This window comes from Lepisma saccharinum, chromosome 20 (assembly GCF_977018435.1).
Source record: "Lepisma saccharinum chromosome 20, izLepSacc3.1, whole genome shotgun sequence".
Classification (NCBI taxonomy): domain Eukaryota; kingdom Metazoa; phylum Arthropoda; class Insecta; order Zygentoma; family Lepismatidae; genus Lepisma; species Lepisma saccharinum.
This window is the reverse complement of record NC_139248.1, coordinates 35,061,016-35,080,252: the sequence shown is the minus strand read 5'-3', so window position 1 is coordinate 35,080,252 and position 19,237 is coordinate 35,061,016. Positions and strand designations below refer to the sequence as shown.

Below are 19,237 nucleotides of genomic sequence, written 5' to 3'. Positions count from 1 at the left end.
AGAGATTAGATAGAGAGAGAGAGAAGAGATAGGGTCAGAAAAGAGAACAAATTAAGAAAGGAAAAAGATAAAGAGGAAGAAAGAGAGAGTATTTTCGTTCCATTTCTTTTGATTTGATTTATTTTATTTTACTTCACGTTTTGTGCCTCTCGGCTCATTTGCGAAGAAGGGATGAGTGATGAAATTGATGAATGGACATTCACAAACAACCATGTCCGAGCGGGATTCGAAGCCGAGACCCGTGGCGTCGGAGAGCGATGTGCTAACCACTTTTTTCATTTTTTAGAAAGGAAATACCTCCTACACGGAGGTATCCCCCACCATTCACACCTTTTTACACTTTTACACTTTTCAATTGTTCCAGTTTCTCAGTTTCTTATCATCTGGACAAACACAAAGACCCATGCCTTACCCGGGACTCGAACCCGAAACCCCTGGCGTTGTAGCGCGCTCTGCTAACCACTCCGCCACGGAGGTCGACACCACTCAGCCACAGGGTCCGGCTTTGTTCCATTTCTATTTTCTTCTCTATTTCGAAGATGATGCCTTGCTGAGCATGCCCTAAAACGCACCTAGACGTCGAAACAGAACCAGACACGCTTCAGAGACACGGTGCTTGGTTTTAGTCTTGTCATTCAATAACCATTCAGCACAGAAAGCCCTCACATGAAGCAACCAGAAACATGTTACGAACTGGCTGCCAGTAATACCACCAGCCATAAAGGTCTTGTCTCTACGGCAACGTTCGTGAGACCCGGGAAACGGCTAATAGTCGCCGTGAGAAGAGAGAAAGAATTCTCAGACTGCTGGGGGATTTCTGCCTCTCTCACTCCATTTCATTCACATAAGGTTTTGCGCATGGCTTGGTCTCTCTCATGCACCCTGGAACGGAGCAACGAACTTGAACACGGTTATGAGAGACTGCTTGCTTTTCGTTTGCTGTCTTCGGCCTTCTCGCGTTGTACCACTGAGGAGTACGGAAACAGGCCCCAACACACAACTTTTCCTTGATTTCCAGTATTATTCCACCAATCGCATTCTTGCTGAAATTTCAGTATCTGGCTTTTTACTGCTGACTCCTATTTTGGAGAGAAAGTTTTTAGACTAAACGCACGGCCATGAAAATAGGCGGCTGGGCAGTGAGTGGCAACGTCAACAGGGCTGCGATGTCTAGTTCAAGCGTCAGACCGACCTCTCTCCGGGGTTGTCATCCCTGACCTTTCAAGCAAATACTGTCAGTTTGTATCACATGTATTACAAAGACCAACTCTACAACGAGATCTTTCATTCTCTTAAATCTCCGAACACACTTGCTTGTGCTCTGACATGGCAACAGCGCGAACTTCTGCCACCCGCCTAATTTTACGGCCGTGCGTTTAGCCGAATGGCACCTAAAAGTTGAAGTTCCCAAATATACTTCAATCAAACAAAGTTCTTGGAGATTTATTCTCTAAGCATACTGATTTTTGTGGGGAATTCTGATCTTAATCACCCCAAGAATAAACATTATGTATAAGAGTCATTGGTATATGTAGGTCATTAGTTACCTCTCCACGAATTAGGGGGGAAAAAACTAATTTTTAACCATAAGCGAGTGAGGAGTGTGGGTGATGCAATCAGCTGCTTGCTATGCAATCCTGCCCCTGCGTTGCCGAAATGTGGAACGTTCTTCAACACATCCTCGTCACCTAATGCCAAGTGCTTACATCATCATTTAGGGGAAATCCCTACGCAGTAAAGGCGTATTGTTTAACGTCGTTGAATTGAGTACTTGCTGCTTTCACTTGATTGGTTAACGCGTACCACGTGACCATACACCACACGGTATATCGCTCCAGAACGTAGTGCAAACGGTGCAGACACCAAATATACACAAAATCGACGAAGGAAACTACTCGGTGTTGCATTAGACACGTGAGTGCAAAGAGAATAAAAAAGTGGAGGGAGCTAGATCTCACCCCATGGAGGAACAAAGCCATCTTGCTGCCACATGACGTCACGCCGACAGACTCTTCCAACAGGGCTGTTCGTTCGTAGCCCCGTTTACGATATTCCTTCTACAGCGGGAAAGTATTAATACGTGATGTTGAGTAGAATGCTGTAGAACAAGCTTAGCAAATAATGAGATACAAATCTGCTGAAAGTGGGGGTGATGGCTGTACGGGGCTAATGTTTTACGACCAGGGTAAAACTTCCAAAATTACCAAAATGCAAACACGAAAAGAGATCGCCATTTACAAACCGAGCCGAGAGGTAATAGAGAAATTCGCAATTGATATAAAGAACATATATTCTGCAACAGTGGCGGCGAGCATGGGGGGGGGGCGTGGGGGCAGTTGCCCATCACTTCTTGCCACTTTTGCCCCCGTACTATGTTAAACCTTATCTACAAAGGGAAGGAAACTGTCCTTTCCCCAGTTTTGCCACCTTGTCCCCTCAGTTTTGGAATCCAATAACCGACACTGTTCTGCAACCTTTTTCCCATTTGCCCATAACACGGTCCCAGTTCTAGCCCATTGCTCAGCCCATGATACACTTCGACACTTAGCAATGTTAATTCTTGCCGCAGCTCGTTCGTTATGCAGGCCTTCGCTTTGAAATATAAATAGACATGAAAAAACCACCGACAATGAGCTATTTTCAAGTACAACCTCTGGTGAAAGGAGCCGCGGCTGATAGTGGCTGCGGGTGTAAAACCTCAGAGAAGAGGCTTGTCAAGTGACTGATAAGTAGGGAAAGGAACTTTAGGTAAATAAATGTTTTTTCTGCGATAAGATAGAGACCCTCATTTTTGCCAAAATTCTTATCATAGCCTTATATGTCAACACAGCAAATTTTATTTTACATAAAAACACATATTTTCCAGTTTTCCATATGTAAATACATATTTTGCGAATTTTCATTTTAAATACATAAAATTGCTCGTTGACTTCATCTACTTCGAAATCCTCCAAGGAAAAATGTTTATTCTCCGCACCTCTTTCATATCGAGAGTGCTAGGTTTGTTTTGTCTTTGAAAACGCTCGCTGGCAGACTTCTGGCACCTCGCCTACGATCCTATCGAGAGAAAATAGCTGTAAGTAGCTGGGGCTGGCTACACGTAACGATAGCAAGGCTTTTTAATGAAGCAATGCAGCTATTGTGGCCAGAAGACATAAAATTTGACAATGTTCTTCTCTTGACAGATGCTGCAGCTTACATGCAGTGGTCTTGCCGTTAGCTACCCCAAAATGGTGCACGTTACATGTGTGGCGCATGCGTTGCATAGAATATGTGAAAAGATAAGAGCTCTTTATCCCAATGTCGATAAACTGGTTTCAAATGGGAAGAAAGTTTTTATCAAGTCACCTAGAAGAATAGACATTTTTAAACAAAAATGTCCTGAGGTTCCCCTTCCCCCTACACCTGTAGTTACGCGATGCAGATGTTATGCCCAGAACTTTGAAAAAAATTGTATCTGTTGTAAATGATCTCGACAAAGAAGAATTCTGCAAGAACTGTTGATGGAGCCCTCCTTAAAAGTCGAATTGGCATACATCTCAACAAACCTGTCCATTCTCTCTAATTCCATATGAAAGCTTGAATCGTCCGCGAACACTTTGGCAGCTTCCATTGGTGAAGTCCGTATAGTAGAAACGAAACTGAAAGAACTCACTGGATCTAAATGTCTAAATGTACAGAATTTTTGGGGAAAAACCAAGGTTTTCAAACATTGTGCCAAATTGCATGTGTTTTGGAAGGAGGTGAAGTAGAGGAAGAGGAAGCTTTGGAAAACTTCAGCGTTAGTGACATTTCGTGCTTCAAATATGCAAGAATTGTTTCTTGTGACGTGGAGCCATCTTTCTCACAATATAAGATGCTTTTTAGAGATAATCGTCACAGATTTACAATGGAGAATTTGGAAACAACTATGGTGATCCACTGCAACTCTTCCAAAAAATAGCTCGCTAAGAGGTAATCATTTAGAAACTAATTTCAGGTGTTTAAAATGCATGTTATAGTTTGTTTTTGTTACCAAATGTTTTTATTTTTGTCACATATTTTCCTGTTTTTATAACATATTTTCAACATTTATGACACATAAAAAATAAATATTTCTGAGTTTTTTAGCACATAAAGTTCCGTTCCCTACTGATAAGTTCGTTTGTTTTCTGCTATCGCTTCCTTTACATCTCGCCGCCTGAAATACACAGCGAACCATCTTCCGCTTGAATATGGAGCGCATCAATACCTCCCGCGAGTATTTCTTATCGTTCGATACAACAATCTTTATGGGAGTAAACTGCACATGTTGTGTATTAACATATGGTTATTGATAACTATAACTAAACGCACGGCGGAAATTAGGCGGGTGGCAGAAGTTCGCGCTGTTGCCACGTCGGAGCACAACCCTGTGTGTTCTGAGGATTAAGTGAATGAAATATCTCGTTGTAGACGTGTAGATATGGGACTCCATTTCTGGGTCGTGTAACGAACTCTCAATTCACACGATCGACAGCTCTGTATCGAATGGGACTCGAAAGTGATCCGGAGAGAGGTCGGCCTGGCGCTCGAACTAGGTAACGCAGCCCGGTCGACGTTGCCACATAGTGCGCGGGAAGAAGCGACTCTTGTCCCCCTCTCGCTTTGCTTTTCCCATATGTGGCAGCATCGCAATTCTGCCCAGCCGCCTATTTTCATGGTTGTGCGTTTAGGCCTAGGAAGATGATGAAAACCATATTTTTTTCCTAGCCTTGAAGGCGGCTAAACCTGATAATAGTTTGGCTTGCCAATGTTTCCGGAATGGTCTCCAATCCCCCGGAAAAATATTCACTTTCCTGGTCTCCCGGAATGACAAGAGTTAATATTAATATGTGTTTTATTAATATCTTTTGACATGGATTTTTTGAGCGAAGAAATTTGTTATTGCAAACCAAACAAGTAAACTTCACAACATTATGAAGATCGTGTTACATGAGTCATTGTTTAAGTAAATAGGGGGGGGGGTAGAAATAGAAAGTTTAACACATTGTTGCGTCGAAGTCTCGAGACTACATTACTTCCCTGCACCCAATTTTGCTTTGTTATATACATTTAGTTTGTAGTATGTTACGGTGGCATTACGTGCCTTTCAAATGATAATTTTTAAATTTAGTTTTTGGTATACATACATACTTTTTAAAGAATTTTGTTATAGTATTACGGCTTTAGAAGAGTCTGTATCAGAATATTGATTTTGTTTCGTTTTCACAATAGCAATAAGTAGAGCCCGGAAGTTTGGCAAAATGCCTCTTTTTATCTACTGCATATATTGATAAAATTTTTCCGGATATACGTTTCTTATGTTGTTTCGAATGTTTTAGAAGCCTTTTCATTTTGCCTATTTGGGACCCCACTGCCTATTTTTAATTATAATGCCTATTTTTGCCTTTTTCAGTGAAATTTGGCCATTTTTTAAAAATAATGTGTTTATAAATTATTTTTCTCCAAAAAAAGGTTGTTGGCATTTATTTTTCTTCCGTTTATTATGTGAATAATTTTCGCCTTATTTAAGTAATATTGAACTCATGCATGTTTCAACAACAAGGAGAAAAGTGTGAGAAAAATGTATTTCATGCTCAGATAGGATATTGCCTTTCGGTTAACATATCCTTGTGCATGATTGACTGCTGAAGTGGACAGGTTGATTTCGAACATAAAGACGATATTTCTGAAATCTCCCTCTCGAACCCGAAAATTTAAGGAAGTTGCATCTGAGCTTAGTTTTATCAGCAGCTATATATTATGCTAACAACCTTGAAAAAAAATCAGTGAGGTGATAGATGCTCTTCCAGAAAATGAAGCGGCTTCAATTCGTGAAGTGAAAAAACTCTTGTGCTATTCAAGTTTATTTTTGCACATTATGGTGCATTTCCAGAGACAATTACAATTATAGCATCCATGAAAATCTACGAGGAATCTATGCAGCAGATGATGGAAGTGGTCAGCTGTTGCGGAAAAGTGCAAACGGGTAGTGAGTGTAAATGAGGACTTGAAACAATTGAAAACAATTTGTGATATTCTAAAAGGTGAAAATGCTGTTACCCAAAATGAGTCCAGCTACATTAGCTTGTTTTATGTATGCTCCAATAACTTCTGTCGAAGTTGAAATATCATTTTCTATTATGAAAAACATTCTCTCTGACAGACGACTATCAATGAAAGTTGAGAACTTAAAAAAACACCTTGTAGTTATGTGCAATGAAGACGGAGAAAATTGAAATGCTCTTCCCAATGTAGATTTTAACATTTTGCCAGCAATTATAGATAAAAGTAAGCGCTTTCCAAATGTGCCTTTTTCGGTTTATTTTGCCTTTTTTTCATTTTAGTGCCTATTTTCCACATTATAAATGCCTTTTTGCCTGCCTATTTTAACGAAAATAAATGCCTGAACTTCCGGGCTCTAGCAATAAGTGTTCCCGAACATTTTAATCTAAAGGGGTTTGAAGGCTGGAAAGAAATCTCCAGTAATTTTATTCTTTTTAATTAAAGTTAGCAAGCCTAACAGTCCGTTTCCCCTTAGACAAAACCAGAGAACATGTTCTTTTTTTTTTTTTTTTTTTTGCATTTCAATACTTTTTTGGCTTTTAGGTCATTTTTCAGTATGTTTTGCTCCTTTTGTTGTATTTTTGAGGTTTCGTTTTGCTTCTCAACTGTTGTTTCATGATTTTTAAATGCATTTTCTAGCAAGTTACACAGTCACAGTTCCTAACTCGGTTCTTTTTAGCAAGTAGGCCATTCATCGAAAACATGGCCAAGGGAAAAGCACAATATTATTTTTAACTGAAATCTTTGGCAATGGACTGAATAATTAATTATGGTCGTAGCGCGCTGTACCAACCAGTACGCCACGGAGTCGCGAAGATGAGGATGAATGGTGATGATATGAAAGATCATCATGGACATATAGGGACGATTATAAGGATTGTTTTGGCTACATGTCCAGGCTCCAGAGCCTCGTTAGTAAGCAAAATGCATCAAAGGATACTTTTATCAGCTTCCGTTACTACCGAAAAATGCATCGGCTTTGATCTGATGCATTTCGAGGAGTTGTGTGCGTAGTTCTTCAGCCACGGAGGTCGGTAAACCCATGGCAATACTTGTACCAATTCGCATCTATTGTGGTCGCAATCGGCGCCTCCCTGCCTTTTCGCTTGTGCCAGACGATGCATCTCTCTCTCGGAGACATTTCCGCCTCATAAGACTCCGAAATAATTAGTCCCATCAGTGCAGCGAACCCTGCTCGCAGTCGAAAAGGCTCTACGCAGGCGACCGACTTCTGGCAGACGTTTGTGTTTCCGAACCAAATTTAGAACTCAGCCACATGACACGCTTCCTTCTTGCTGCGTTTCTTGCAGGCACTCGGTTTCAATAAATAAACCACCCTCCCCTCCCAACTGTAACTCTCTCTCTGCATTATAGGGAACGTTGAGACCATTAAAAATTAGGCGAAACTATTAATTTAAGAAAATCCAAGTTTCAACTATTCAATCTATATTTTGTTTTGCCCTTTTTATTATTACGATTTAGCTAATATTTCATTTACGAAGTCAACTCAATTTCTAACACGCTGGGACTTGCCTTTTCTTGTGAGACTGTTAGGTAAATGTCAGAACTTTATCCAGAATTCTTTACGTGGGTGTCTCCTCCTACAACTGCAACAGGGGGGAGGGGTATCATTCATGTCTTTGTAATTGCCTTGTATTACAATTTTACATTATTGACAAAAATCTTCTGTAATTACCACGGAATGGATTTATATGTAAATATATATCTTCAACTTCATATGATGCTACAATCAATGTTGTTTTTTTTTGTATTATCTTTGTAAACTCGAAAATGTTAATTTTATTTTCAATATTTTACATGAATTTCTTACATATAATTTTCATATTTTCAAGCATTTTCCGACATACTATATATATATCCCCATATTCATGCTATTGCTCATACTACATTTATCCTTCTTGTGTTAAATACCAAAAGTTTTCCGTTCATCTGTATTCTGTTAATATTGTGCTCTCCGTTTATTTTAAATCTTGTATTCAAACATTCTTGTCAACAATAGAGAATGTAAGCTAAAACTTTCGCGGTGAAATCCATTGTATATTTTAAATATACTCCAATTAATTCATGTGAAATTGAACGCAGTTTCAGTCAATCACGTTTCAGCACTTACAAGAAAATTTGAATTTTGCATTAATATTAATGTCGTCTAAGCCTAATGCATCTTATTTAGCTAAATAAACCGCTTGCTAGACAATAGTAATTCTGTAATAAATTCCATATTTTGGTGAAACTAACTAGTTACATATCAAGCACTTTTTAATACCTATATATCTGTTCCCTGGAAATTACTTTCTCTCTCAAACAATTAGTAATATATTCTTAAAAAGATGGTATTCATTTTTTTACCATGTAAATTCGGAGCTCTTGTTGAATCAACATGATGTATCAGTAATAAATAATTTACTTCAACACTACAGCAAATTCATATTAATTTTGGGGGCGCCATCTCTATTTCCCCAAATAAAGAAAGTAGTATCCTCGAGTAAGTGTAGCTTGTATAATAAGTAACCTTGTTTCAGTTCTCCAAGTAAAGTGGTGAGTAAAAAGATGTACTAAAGTTTAGTAACTAAACGTGTTTGTCAATAATTATGCACAGTGAAGCTGAGTTAAATAATTAACTTATCTGTACATTGTTGATGATGACAACGTTGATGTTATACAGTTGATTATGCAGGGCATTCTTATGCTCTTGTTCACATAAAGTGTAACATTTTACAGGATTGAATAGTTAAAAGATATGTGCCACTTTATGTGAACAGTAGTGCACATTGCAGGAAATTTGTATTTTTCCATTTCAATGGCAAAACAGAGAAGATTTTAAGGGAACAAGACGGCTACAAGACCGACGTTGTTGTTCTTCCAAAACATGTGCTGAAAGCAAGAGACAATGACATATGAACCTCCCTACATGGCAACTAGTTTGCTTCACGCACTTTTTTCTCTGTCTGTGGCCCACTTGAAAGGAAGGACACGTGCTTGCTACCCGTTTCGCAAGGACAATCGCGGTCACAGCTGAATTAATGAAGGACAATTTTTTATACATTACATATAGTTCAAAGTAAAAGTTAACGTACGTTTGAAAATAACAACAGAAACATTGCAATTTGGATGTGGTAGGAAGACAAGCACATTAGACTTAGAAACTGCTAACACTCATCGGGGAAGGGGGTCCGACCAAGTGTCTCAATAACAACAATAATAATAATAATAGAATAATTATATTTAACTTAACATATTAATTAAATATGTAAATTAATTAATATTGTATTGCTGTTATTACATCAACAGGTTAAAAATGATAAAAGAATAAAGATATACCAGCATGTATTCATTATTTAGCTTACGTGTAGTTAAGATCGCAATTTCTATAAAAAAACAAATGCCCTGGTAAGGAAATTAATATCAAAGGAATGAATATTTATTGAATAACAAAAAAAGAAGTTAGATGCAATTGACGAAAAGTAAATTTTCTGATTAACATTTTATGCATAATATCATCAGTAGTAGCGTGCATAAATCTTTGCAACTGTCCTTCAAAGCTGTATGATACCGGTTCCTTGCCTTCCAATAAGTTCTGCGGAAATAAATGACCATCGATTATGTAACAAATGCTAAACAAGTATATTTTGATTATTTAATTTTATTCCTTGGAAGTCTTTCGGGGGGAGGGATGGGTCCGGGACCTCCTAGATCCTGTCCTTCCCTTATTATATATATGCCTGTATATGGATGGCAACACCTACCATTGACCTTACAAGGACGATTAGGGTTGGTATAGGGACAACACTTGGAGGCAGTGGCGTGCCCAAGGGGTGTTAGTGGGGGTCATAACTCCCCTTTGGCCTAGTATTCTTTAAAAAAAACGGCAAAGGTAGGAAAATATGGTAGGCCGAGTACTAAAAAAAAGAATACCCCCTCAAAAATCCTGGACACGCCACTGCTTAGACTTGTAAATGCTTGTCTAGTTCTCGGCCTCATGTCTAGACTCAAAATATATAGCACAAGCAACATATCGCACAAACATCCACACCGTACAGAGGTCATGAAGGCAAACATTTCTTCGAAACGTTTTTCTGTTGTGTTCTGTTTACTATAGACAAAATATGTGAGTCTAACAGTATATATATACAGAAATAATGACTGGAATTCAACTTATTGTAGCCCAAAGGACTTCTTCAATAGTTATAGTTTGATTGTTAGTACTTATGTATTATAAATAAGCAATTTTACATTATAGCCAATGAAACTTTCTCTCCAAACAACTTGGATAATAAATACTAGATTGACACACATAAATTATATTAATAATAACAGCAAGTTTCTTTTTCTTAAAAAACTCAAAATCTTTTCAACTGATGTAGTGTTTTGACCAATAGTGAGATGTTTCTTACTTTATTACATAATTAGTGCAAACTGCTAACTAAACCAATGGGAACGGTTTGGACCCGTTAAATATTTATCTTATAGGATATGGCCGTGTATATAAGTTATCTATATAGAAAAAATCAGGTAGTTATGGGCTTGGTAACACTGAGGAAGTCGCATAATAGGTAAATATTTCACATAAGATACCAAAATCTCTAACGAGATCGAGGGTCTCCTACACCAAGTCTCGAAGTCTTGTTTTCAAATCGATTTTTACACGTCGTTTCAGTTCACCAACGGTTTGTTACATAAGCACAAAATAATATCAGTTATGACCAGACAACCATTTTAGGTGAAACGGGTGGGTAATATTCCAAGTGCGAGGTGCCACATAATTAAGTCAATTCAATGATTTTATGCGATAAATTATAGTGTTAATTTATTAAAATAATTTATATGAATTGAGCATTTTTATGAGGATTTCTGAGATTTTTTATTTAACTTAATCTGCGCAATGTAAATGTCTCAAGCAGGAAAGTGAATAATGAGCAGACACAACGAGCAGGAATGTGAAAACTGAATGTTTTTCTCACGCTGTGCCAAATGTTACATTGTTCCTTAGTTTTACCCAACAGAATAAACATACAATAACGTTCATTTATTATTGCAAACCTTGCCTCCCAACATTTGGCTATTACAGCTTAATTTCTCTAGCACTGAGGTGATGATTTACTGAAGAATACTGGTGAGTATTGTGAAAAGAGCAGAAGGGGGAGGGGGGGACAAAAATTGTGTGATTTACAGGACAGAGTACAATGGCATGGCAAGTATCTGATGTTTCTCGTTGTAGACGCTAAGTTTGATTTGACTTCTGTTATTTGGCGCCGCTTTATGTTACTTTTGGCTAATAGCGATTGTGACGATGAGTGATTAGATGAAGTTGATGAAGGGATACAGAGAAAGAACACTCATGGCCTGACTGGGAGTCGAATCCGGGTCTGTAGACGCTAAATGTTTTCTTAAGACCACAAATTATGATTTCCCTCCTCTTAGTAACCGTTGGCTATCTTTGCAAGCACGGAAATAAAACACATTCGATTCATTAATTGATTGATTTGTTGTTTTAAGTTCACTTTATGCACAGAAAGGCTAATCAGGACAGGACCTACAGTTTAAAGTGGGATCCGAAGCACTGTGCCATGTGCCTCCACCGGGTATCGAACCCGGGACTAAGGTGATAACGTTACCACTACGCTGTCGGGAAGGTCTCTCACATTCGAAAACAGGGTTCAGTTCATTACATCAGAATAATATATCGCATAAGATCAAGCCGGTGGAGCGTCTGAGTGCCACGCAGACGACCGGGGTTAGATTTCCGGTGGGAATTTTTACAGCAGTCCCCTTGCATAAAGCGGCTCTGTGATATGCCCAGCCTCTAATAAATGGACACGCGGGGGATGATGAAGGGACACTCACAATGAACAACTAGGACCAGTTCTGGATTTGAACCCAGGACCTCTGGTGTCGTAGCGCACTGGGCTAACCACTCCGCCACGAAAGTCGGCTCAGGCTCTTCATCAATTACATTAAAAATTAACTAACTCTCTAGCATTCTCAAACCCGAAGGTTTATTGCTGCAGCAATACAAGCTGTCATATCCTTTTTTCCATCCTTACCAAATTACTTTAGGTCCTTCTCAACGTTATCCTCATGAATTAAATTACATCTATCATTCATCCCGGTCGTCGCATTTACCCCAAAAGTTGCTGGAAAGTGACGCAAAATAAGAAAAATAGTAAGTTACTGTTGAGGTAAGTCCTGTAAACAATATGGAATATGACGGGTTATGTGTGGTCTATAATGGACACGAACATCATATCAGAAATAATGAAATCTATGCAGAATATAATTTAAATCGCACACCCTCAGGGTTCGGAGCGGCATATACTAACTCCTACGCCATGGGAGGTGGCGACTGAAGTGAAAGATATAAAAACGGGTACGTACCTTCAACTTTTCCTAAGGCAAGTATCGTGATCGTCTGTATTGCAGGCACTGCCCATGCAGCCAGGTGGAAGTACTGCGAGTTGGCTTCGATGGCCTCGTGGCCCCACTTGAGCCCCGCTGCGAGGAACCATGTGAGGGTGAGCACCACCCACCAGATGGAGGAAGCCATGCTGAAGAAGTACAGCATCATGAAGAGGATGGTGCAACCCTCGTTCTTCGTCCCCTGGGTGATGGTGCTGATCATGGGCAACCGGGGGTTGTTGGTGGGCGGGGGAAAGGGCTCGTGACACGAGATGGAGTCGCCGACACTGAACCCAATAACGTACGTGAGGGACACCATGAAGTAGCATATGGACAGGAAGATGATGGGTCGCTCCGGATACCGAAACCGGTTCATGTCTATGAGGAAAGTGAGGACCGTGAAAAGCGTTGAGGCCATGCAGAGGATGGACCACACACCGATCCACACACGAGCAAATTTTTTCTCGTCGTCCGTGAAGAACATCCTCGTACACGGTGCCCCGCAATCTTTGACGATTTGCTCCCCGACTCGGAGCTCGTACCCCAAGCTTTTTGGGACCTGGAACTGCATCGGGCACACGAACCCATAGTCCCTTGGTTCGCCTTGAACGTTGGAGAAGGGAGGCGCATATCCACCATACGTTGTCGGGTACTGGTTGGGCCTACCGTACGGGTAATGGTCCCCGCCGTACAGCATATTACCGTCATTCTTGGACCAGTCCGACTCCATAGAGTCCCTGCTGGTGGTGTTCTCGCCCACACATAACTCGTCCGGGTTGCCACCTTCTGGAAACTTGGCACAGTCCAACCCCTCGGGCCACTGGAATCCGAACTTGTTCATGAGACCCTCGCAGCCGTTCTTGGCGGACAAGCACAACCTTCTGCAAGGCGGCAAAGGCCTGTCTAAGATGGTGCACACCGGCACGTACACGCTGCACAAGAAAAACTGCAAATAAGCGCTACACTTGACTTTTACGAGGGGAAAAAACTGATGCACTTCCAAACCGGCATCCTCTTGCTTTTGGTGATGGAGCAGATTCGGCATTATCGTCTCATTGTACTGGATGTCCATGCAAAAGGGGATGGTTATGGGTTCACAGCGATTGTGGTGGGGCAACGTGTCCCTGTCCGAAATCCTGGACGTGCTCCCGGATTGGGACAAAGCGGGAGAGGACACGAGGGTCCACCAACACACAAACAGCAGTCCGGCGGACCGCGCCATTGTCGGCAGAGATGATGGCCGGCCGCGTAACAAGAGCTATGGCTACATGGACAACTCCTGCAGCAAGCGAAAGGCAGGAATTCTGCCGATAAAAGTAGCTTTTCCACTCTCTAATACACTCTCACATTTGCAGCGTACTCACAACACATCCTCTAAAAACACGTAGAGCAGAAACTCCCGTCACTCACTACACACACACTTGGCTTGTTCGGTTTTCTTTGTACACAAACAGCGCGACACCTTCTCACTATATCCACACAATCCGACAATATGGCGCTCTCGACTTGTTGTGAAGGTTGCTGCGCACCGCACCCCGCAGCTCGTGCGAGGTTGAATGCTTTCTGGAGGGCTTTATAAGCGTCCTTCCCATTGGCTGCAAAGTAGCCAATCAGGTCGCGTCTCTTTGACGCATGTGGAGCCTCGTGGTGTTGCCAACTTTGATTCTTTTACTGAAGTTGGACAAGAATTCCGCATAAGGTGGAAGAACGGCAAAATGCGCACGAGTGAGTATTGGGAAAAAGGATGTTGTCGATTTGCAGGTTATGAATTTCACTCACGTTGCAGTTAACTTTATTTATTCATTTACGATTTCTCTAGTACAACAGGAGGAATTTCAAATTAGAAACGGAGTGGTTAGCACATCGCGCTATGAAGCCATATGAATGTGTAAAGTATCCAGAAGTTCCTTCTTCTTGCATCCCCTATGGCATAGCGGGAACGTCGCCGCCATGTAATCAAGGGGTTCCGGGTTCGATACTCAGTGGACGCACATAATGGTTCGGATCCCACTTTAAACTGTAGGTTCAGTCCCAATTAGACTATAGGGCCTCCCCGACGGCGCAGTGGTAGCGTCGTTGCCTTGTAATCAAGGGGTCCCGGGTTCAATACCCGGTGGGGGCACATAGTGGTTCGGATCCCACTTTAAACTGTAGGTTCAGTCCCGATTAGCCTTACTGTGCATAAAGTGGACTTAAAACAACAAATCAATCCAATCCAATTAGACTATATGTGCATAAAAATGAGAAATTCAAGCAGAGAACTTTTTCTTGGGTAGGCGTTTTAGGGCCCAATAGTAAAGTATCGAGTAAACTCCATGGCCCAACAGCCCGGGGCCTGCCAACAGTGGCGGATCCAGCAGTTATAGTTGGAAGGGGTGAATTTCATTGTGGTACCTGACCTCAACAGCACTGGTTTTAATTTTCCAAAAATAAAGTTCCAGGGCTGGAATAGATTGTTTGATTTCATTTGATTTGTGTTATTTAGCGTATTTTTTCTGCCTCTTTTGGCTAATCGCAACGCTATAGATGGGTGATGATATATGAAACTGATGAGAGGATACTCACAAAGAACAAATCCCAGTCCTGGATTCGAACCCTGGACCTCTGGCTGGAATAAATTGTAATTATTGTTTGTCGTTATCATATTTCCTCCCATCGCCACAGTAAACTGAATGAACAGATACGAGGAATAAAGTGAAACAAAGAAAACAAAACCCTATTCTCTCTAGGGGTGTCAGAGTCGATCCGCTTTGAGGCATATTGCAGAGTTGTTCGGATGCAAATGAACACTGTAGGTCCAGCTCCGATTAGCTTATAATGAGCAGAAAGTGGATTTGAATCAAACTTCAAAAAAATATTGTTGAGTTTGTTAAACTTGGTCATAAAAGAAGGAACATTTGAGTCTTCAAAAATATTATGCATAATAATATATCCAATTTCCTGGCAGTTGGGAGGGGCGATAGCCCCTATCGCCCTCCTCGTGGATCCGCGCCTGCCTCCCAAGCAGCTTCTTCACTGGGTGACGCGTTGTCAGCTCATCGAGTTCCATCGCAGCTCTTTCCTGGCTTTCAAGACCGGAGCTCGCTCATTCGTCTCCTCAAGTGCCTCGCTAATGGCCCTCACGATGCTGAGTCAACACCAAAAATTTGGGAGCTTCAACGGAAGTCGAACCCGCAACCGCTTGCATCGAAGGTGAGAATGCTAACCGTTTGGTTACGCAGAAGTCAACCAAATGAAGAGAAAAAAGTTGAGAATTCTTTCGATCCTGGAAGAATGAGAACGGACAAGGACGTATTTAGAGGGGGGTCCAGGGCGTCCGGACCCCCCCCAAAAACTTACAAAGTACAAAAATTAAATAATGAAAATAATAAAAAAGTAAAATAACTAAAATTAAATAATGAAAATAGCCTATAGCTTACTTGTTTAATCGAGGGTTATTTATTTCTGTCAAACTTATTGGAAGGCATTAGGCAAGGATTATATTGAGATCATACGACTTTGAATGACAGTACGAAAGGATATTTATGCAAGATTTATTACTACTTATAAAATAACATGCATAAAATATTACCAGGAACTTTACTTCTCGTCAACTGGACTTAACATTCTTTTTTGATATGTAATAAATATTCAATTTGAATTTATCTGACATTAATTTCCTTGACACAACAGTTGATTTTTCTAGACATTTTGCCGACCTTAACTACACGTAAGCTACATAATGAATACGTGCTGTTATATGCTATCCCTATACCGTCTTTTTACCTATTCATGTGATAGAAATATAATATTAATTAATTTGAATATTTTAATTAAGTAATAGAATTATAATTTAAACATTATCATTATTATTATTATTATTATTATTATTATTATTATTATTATTATTGAGACATTTGGTTCGAACCCCCCCCCCCCCCGGAATTTTTTCTCTGGATACGTGCCTGAGAACGGAGTGCCATCTTCAAGACAGGAGAACAGAACTCAATTAATAGGTGTAACAATATATATACAGACTGCTGTAGCCGGCTCCCGTGGCGGAGTGATTTGCACATCGCGCTACGACGCCAGGGGTCCCGGGTTCGAATCCTAGCCTGGGCATGGATGGTTGTGAGTGTCCATTCATCAATTTCATCATATCATAACTCATTCCCATCTTCGCAAATTAGCCAAAAGTGGCACAAGATAATATAATATAAATAAAGCAAATCAATACAGACTGCTGTATTATTATCCCATAGCACACGCATTGTTTTTTGTTTTAGCTGGTAGATATGTTTTCGAAAATCAATTTCGAGTCTATACTATAAATTTGACAAGATCCCAATGTTGAGTTTCTTTTATCAGAGGAAACATCATTAAGATTCTATTGGCTTAGAGAGTGTTAGGTTTTAAAAAAATGAAAATATTATTAAGGTAGATAGATTTTTATTAAAAATATAATTTATGAATGTGTATTTCATTTGCTTTGTTTTTGTTATTAAGTAAAATGTTCCTAGAGAACTTGAAAAACAAGGGTTCGGGTCCCACTTTAAACCAAAGGTCGCACTAGAAAACTCAAAACAAACTTTTCATCTTTAAATTTTGTTATTTAGCGTCGACTTTCTATCATTTAGGCTAATCCCGACGATGAGAATGAGTGATTATATGATGAAATTGATTAAAGGACGCTCACAAAGAACACCCATGCCAGGATTAGAACCCGGAATCCATGGCGTCGTAGTGTGTTGTGCTAACCACTCCGCCACTGAGGTTGGCCAAACTTTGTAACAAACATCCACAGAGACAGAAAGGGAGTTGAGACCTGGAACATGATGAAACCTCAATTTCCCCTCCTCACGGGCATTTTTCACAATATTTGTTGAATCTATTATCTTCACCTGAACGCTACATTTGGAAATTCGCCTCCTCGATAACCAAGCGCGATGAGTAGCTGACTAAATATCTTCGATCCGAAGGTACCCGGGTCGAGTCACGGCACGGCTTGAGGCTGTGGGTATTGATTTGTGAGTGTCGCTTCATTAGTTCATCATCATCATCATCATTGGCGCATTTAGCCAAGAAAAGCAAAAAGTAAGGCAAACACAAAATATATTTTGAATCAAAGGGGTGCTGGGGGGGGTCATAACACCCAACCCCCTTTTGGCCCAGTATTCCTTTAAAAAGATCATCAAAGGTAGGAGAAGATGGCAAAATGAGTTCTGACCGCATAAGAAAAGTATACGTAACCCTCCTTCCCCTTTCGAAAATCCTGGGTACGCCACTGATTTGATCTTTCCTCCGATGCCTCATTTCATATCTTTCGAGTACCGAAAGTCACCAAAATTGTTCGTGGTAAACTGAAACTTTTACTACCGTAGGTTGGCAACGATGCATCTCCCGGTGTATGAATGTGAGTGGGACTCTGCTTCTTTTGACTTGCGATGCGAGGGAGAACGAACAGAGCTCGAAGCTTGTTTATGGCTTCGGGTGGGTATTCCTTCCAGTGGCGTGCCCAAGCGGGGTTGGTGGGGGTCATAACCTACCTTTGCTTCAGTATTCCTAATAATAAAAATCAAAGGCAGGAAAAGATGGCGAAATATGGGCTGGCTACTAAAAAACGTAACCCTTCCTTACGAAAATCCTGAACACGCTACTGGTTCTTTCGCTTTAATTTGCAAAGTTATTACATTTCCAGAAGAGAGAAAGCTTATTCTAAATTCCAAAGTAAAGGTTATTTGAGTTTATTAGATTAAACATGTTAAAAGCAAGGGGGAGATTTGAAAAAAAAAATCCTCACGTAAATCGTAATGCCGATTTATTATCGGACTGCACTTATCAGAGAACAGTCCGAAATTAAAAATATATTAGTATTATTAACATTAATTACACAAAGAAAATAATTTGTTACTTTTACTATCAGATATTATAACGTACCAAACTAATTCCCTTACTAACTGATTAAAGATGTTAATATGAAATCGTTGAAGTGGTTTCATTATGTTAAGTTGTTATTTAGATTTTGAATGGCATTGAACACACAACTACACTACTTTGTGTGTGTTTTCGATATTATTCTTATTAAAGTATACTTGAAATTAAAAGTAATTGCTTATCTTTTGTTTGTTGGAACAAAACCTCTTCCCCCGGAAATATTTGGTGGGGGATTTTTGAGGCCAAGATTGTTGATGGGGGGAAATCCCCATCATCCCCCCAAGGATTTCGCGTCCTGGTCCGAGAAGACAAATTCCCATCAGGGTGCGAAATCTAAAAAGTGGTGGCGACTGGCGATATATATTATATGGCGTTCTGTCACTTGCCCGCCTATCCATATTCGACTTTTTACATCTGCAATACTGCCCACGTTCCTATACTATTATCCGCGTGCCGTGTAAATGTGCTGGGTGAATTTTTCAAGGCGGCTAAGGCATTTAAATTTATTCAATTTAAATATTTAAAAGTCAGAAATTATGAAAATATGAAATATGTGTTCAGAGTTTAATAAATGTATCTATATTTATATTGTACCTATATACTAGAGATCATATATTACCAGGAGGAGGAATTGTAATATAGCTGTTTTGCGATCTCCTCCCCCCCTTTATCCCTACCCCCCTCTTCCCCAGTCCCCGCCTGGGCTGACGAGGATACGTACATTCTTTCATCTTGTGCTGCCATCTGCTTTTCTTCTTCGAAACTCCTTTCTTTTCATTTTGTGTTATATCTGGTTTGTAACAACTCATTTTAAAACAAATAGGCGCGCGCTTACAGAGTCAAA

The 19,237-nt window shown here is 40.2% G+C and overlaps 1 protein-coding gene across 1 annotated transcript in view; it reads right to left on the bottom strand.

The window, feature by feature from the left end:
* Positions 1 to 13,975, bottom strand: part of fz (frizzled class receptor) — an 83,352-nt gene extending 69,377 nt beyond the window's left edge. Inside the window, exon 1 of the mRNA XM_083141394.1 lies at positions 12,460 to 13,975. Coding sequence (XP_082997520.1) covers positions 12,460 to 13,702 — 1,243 coding nt within the window. The 5' untranslated portion in view covers positions 13,703 to 13,975. The remainder of the gene's footprint in view (positions 1 to 12,459) is intronic.
* Positions 13,976 to 19,237: the final 5,262 nt, after the last annotated feature.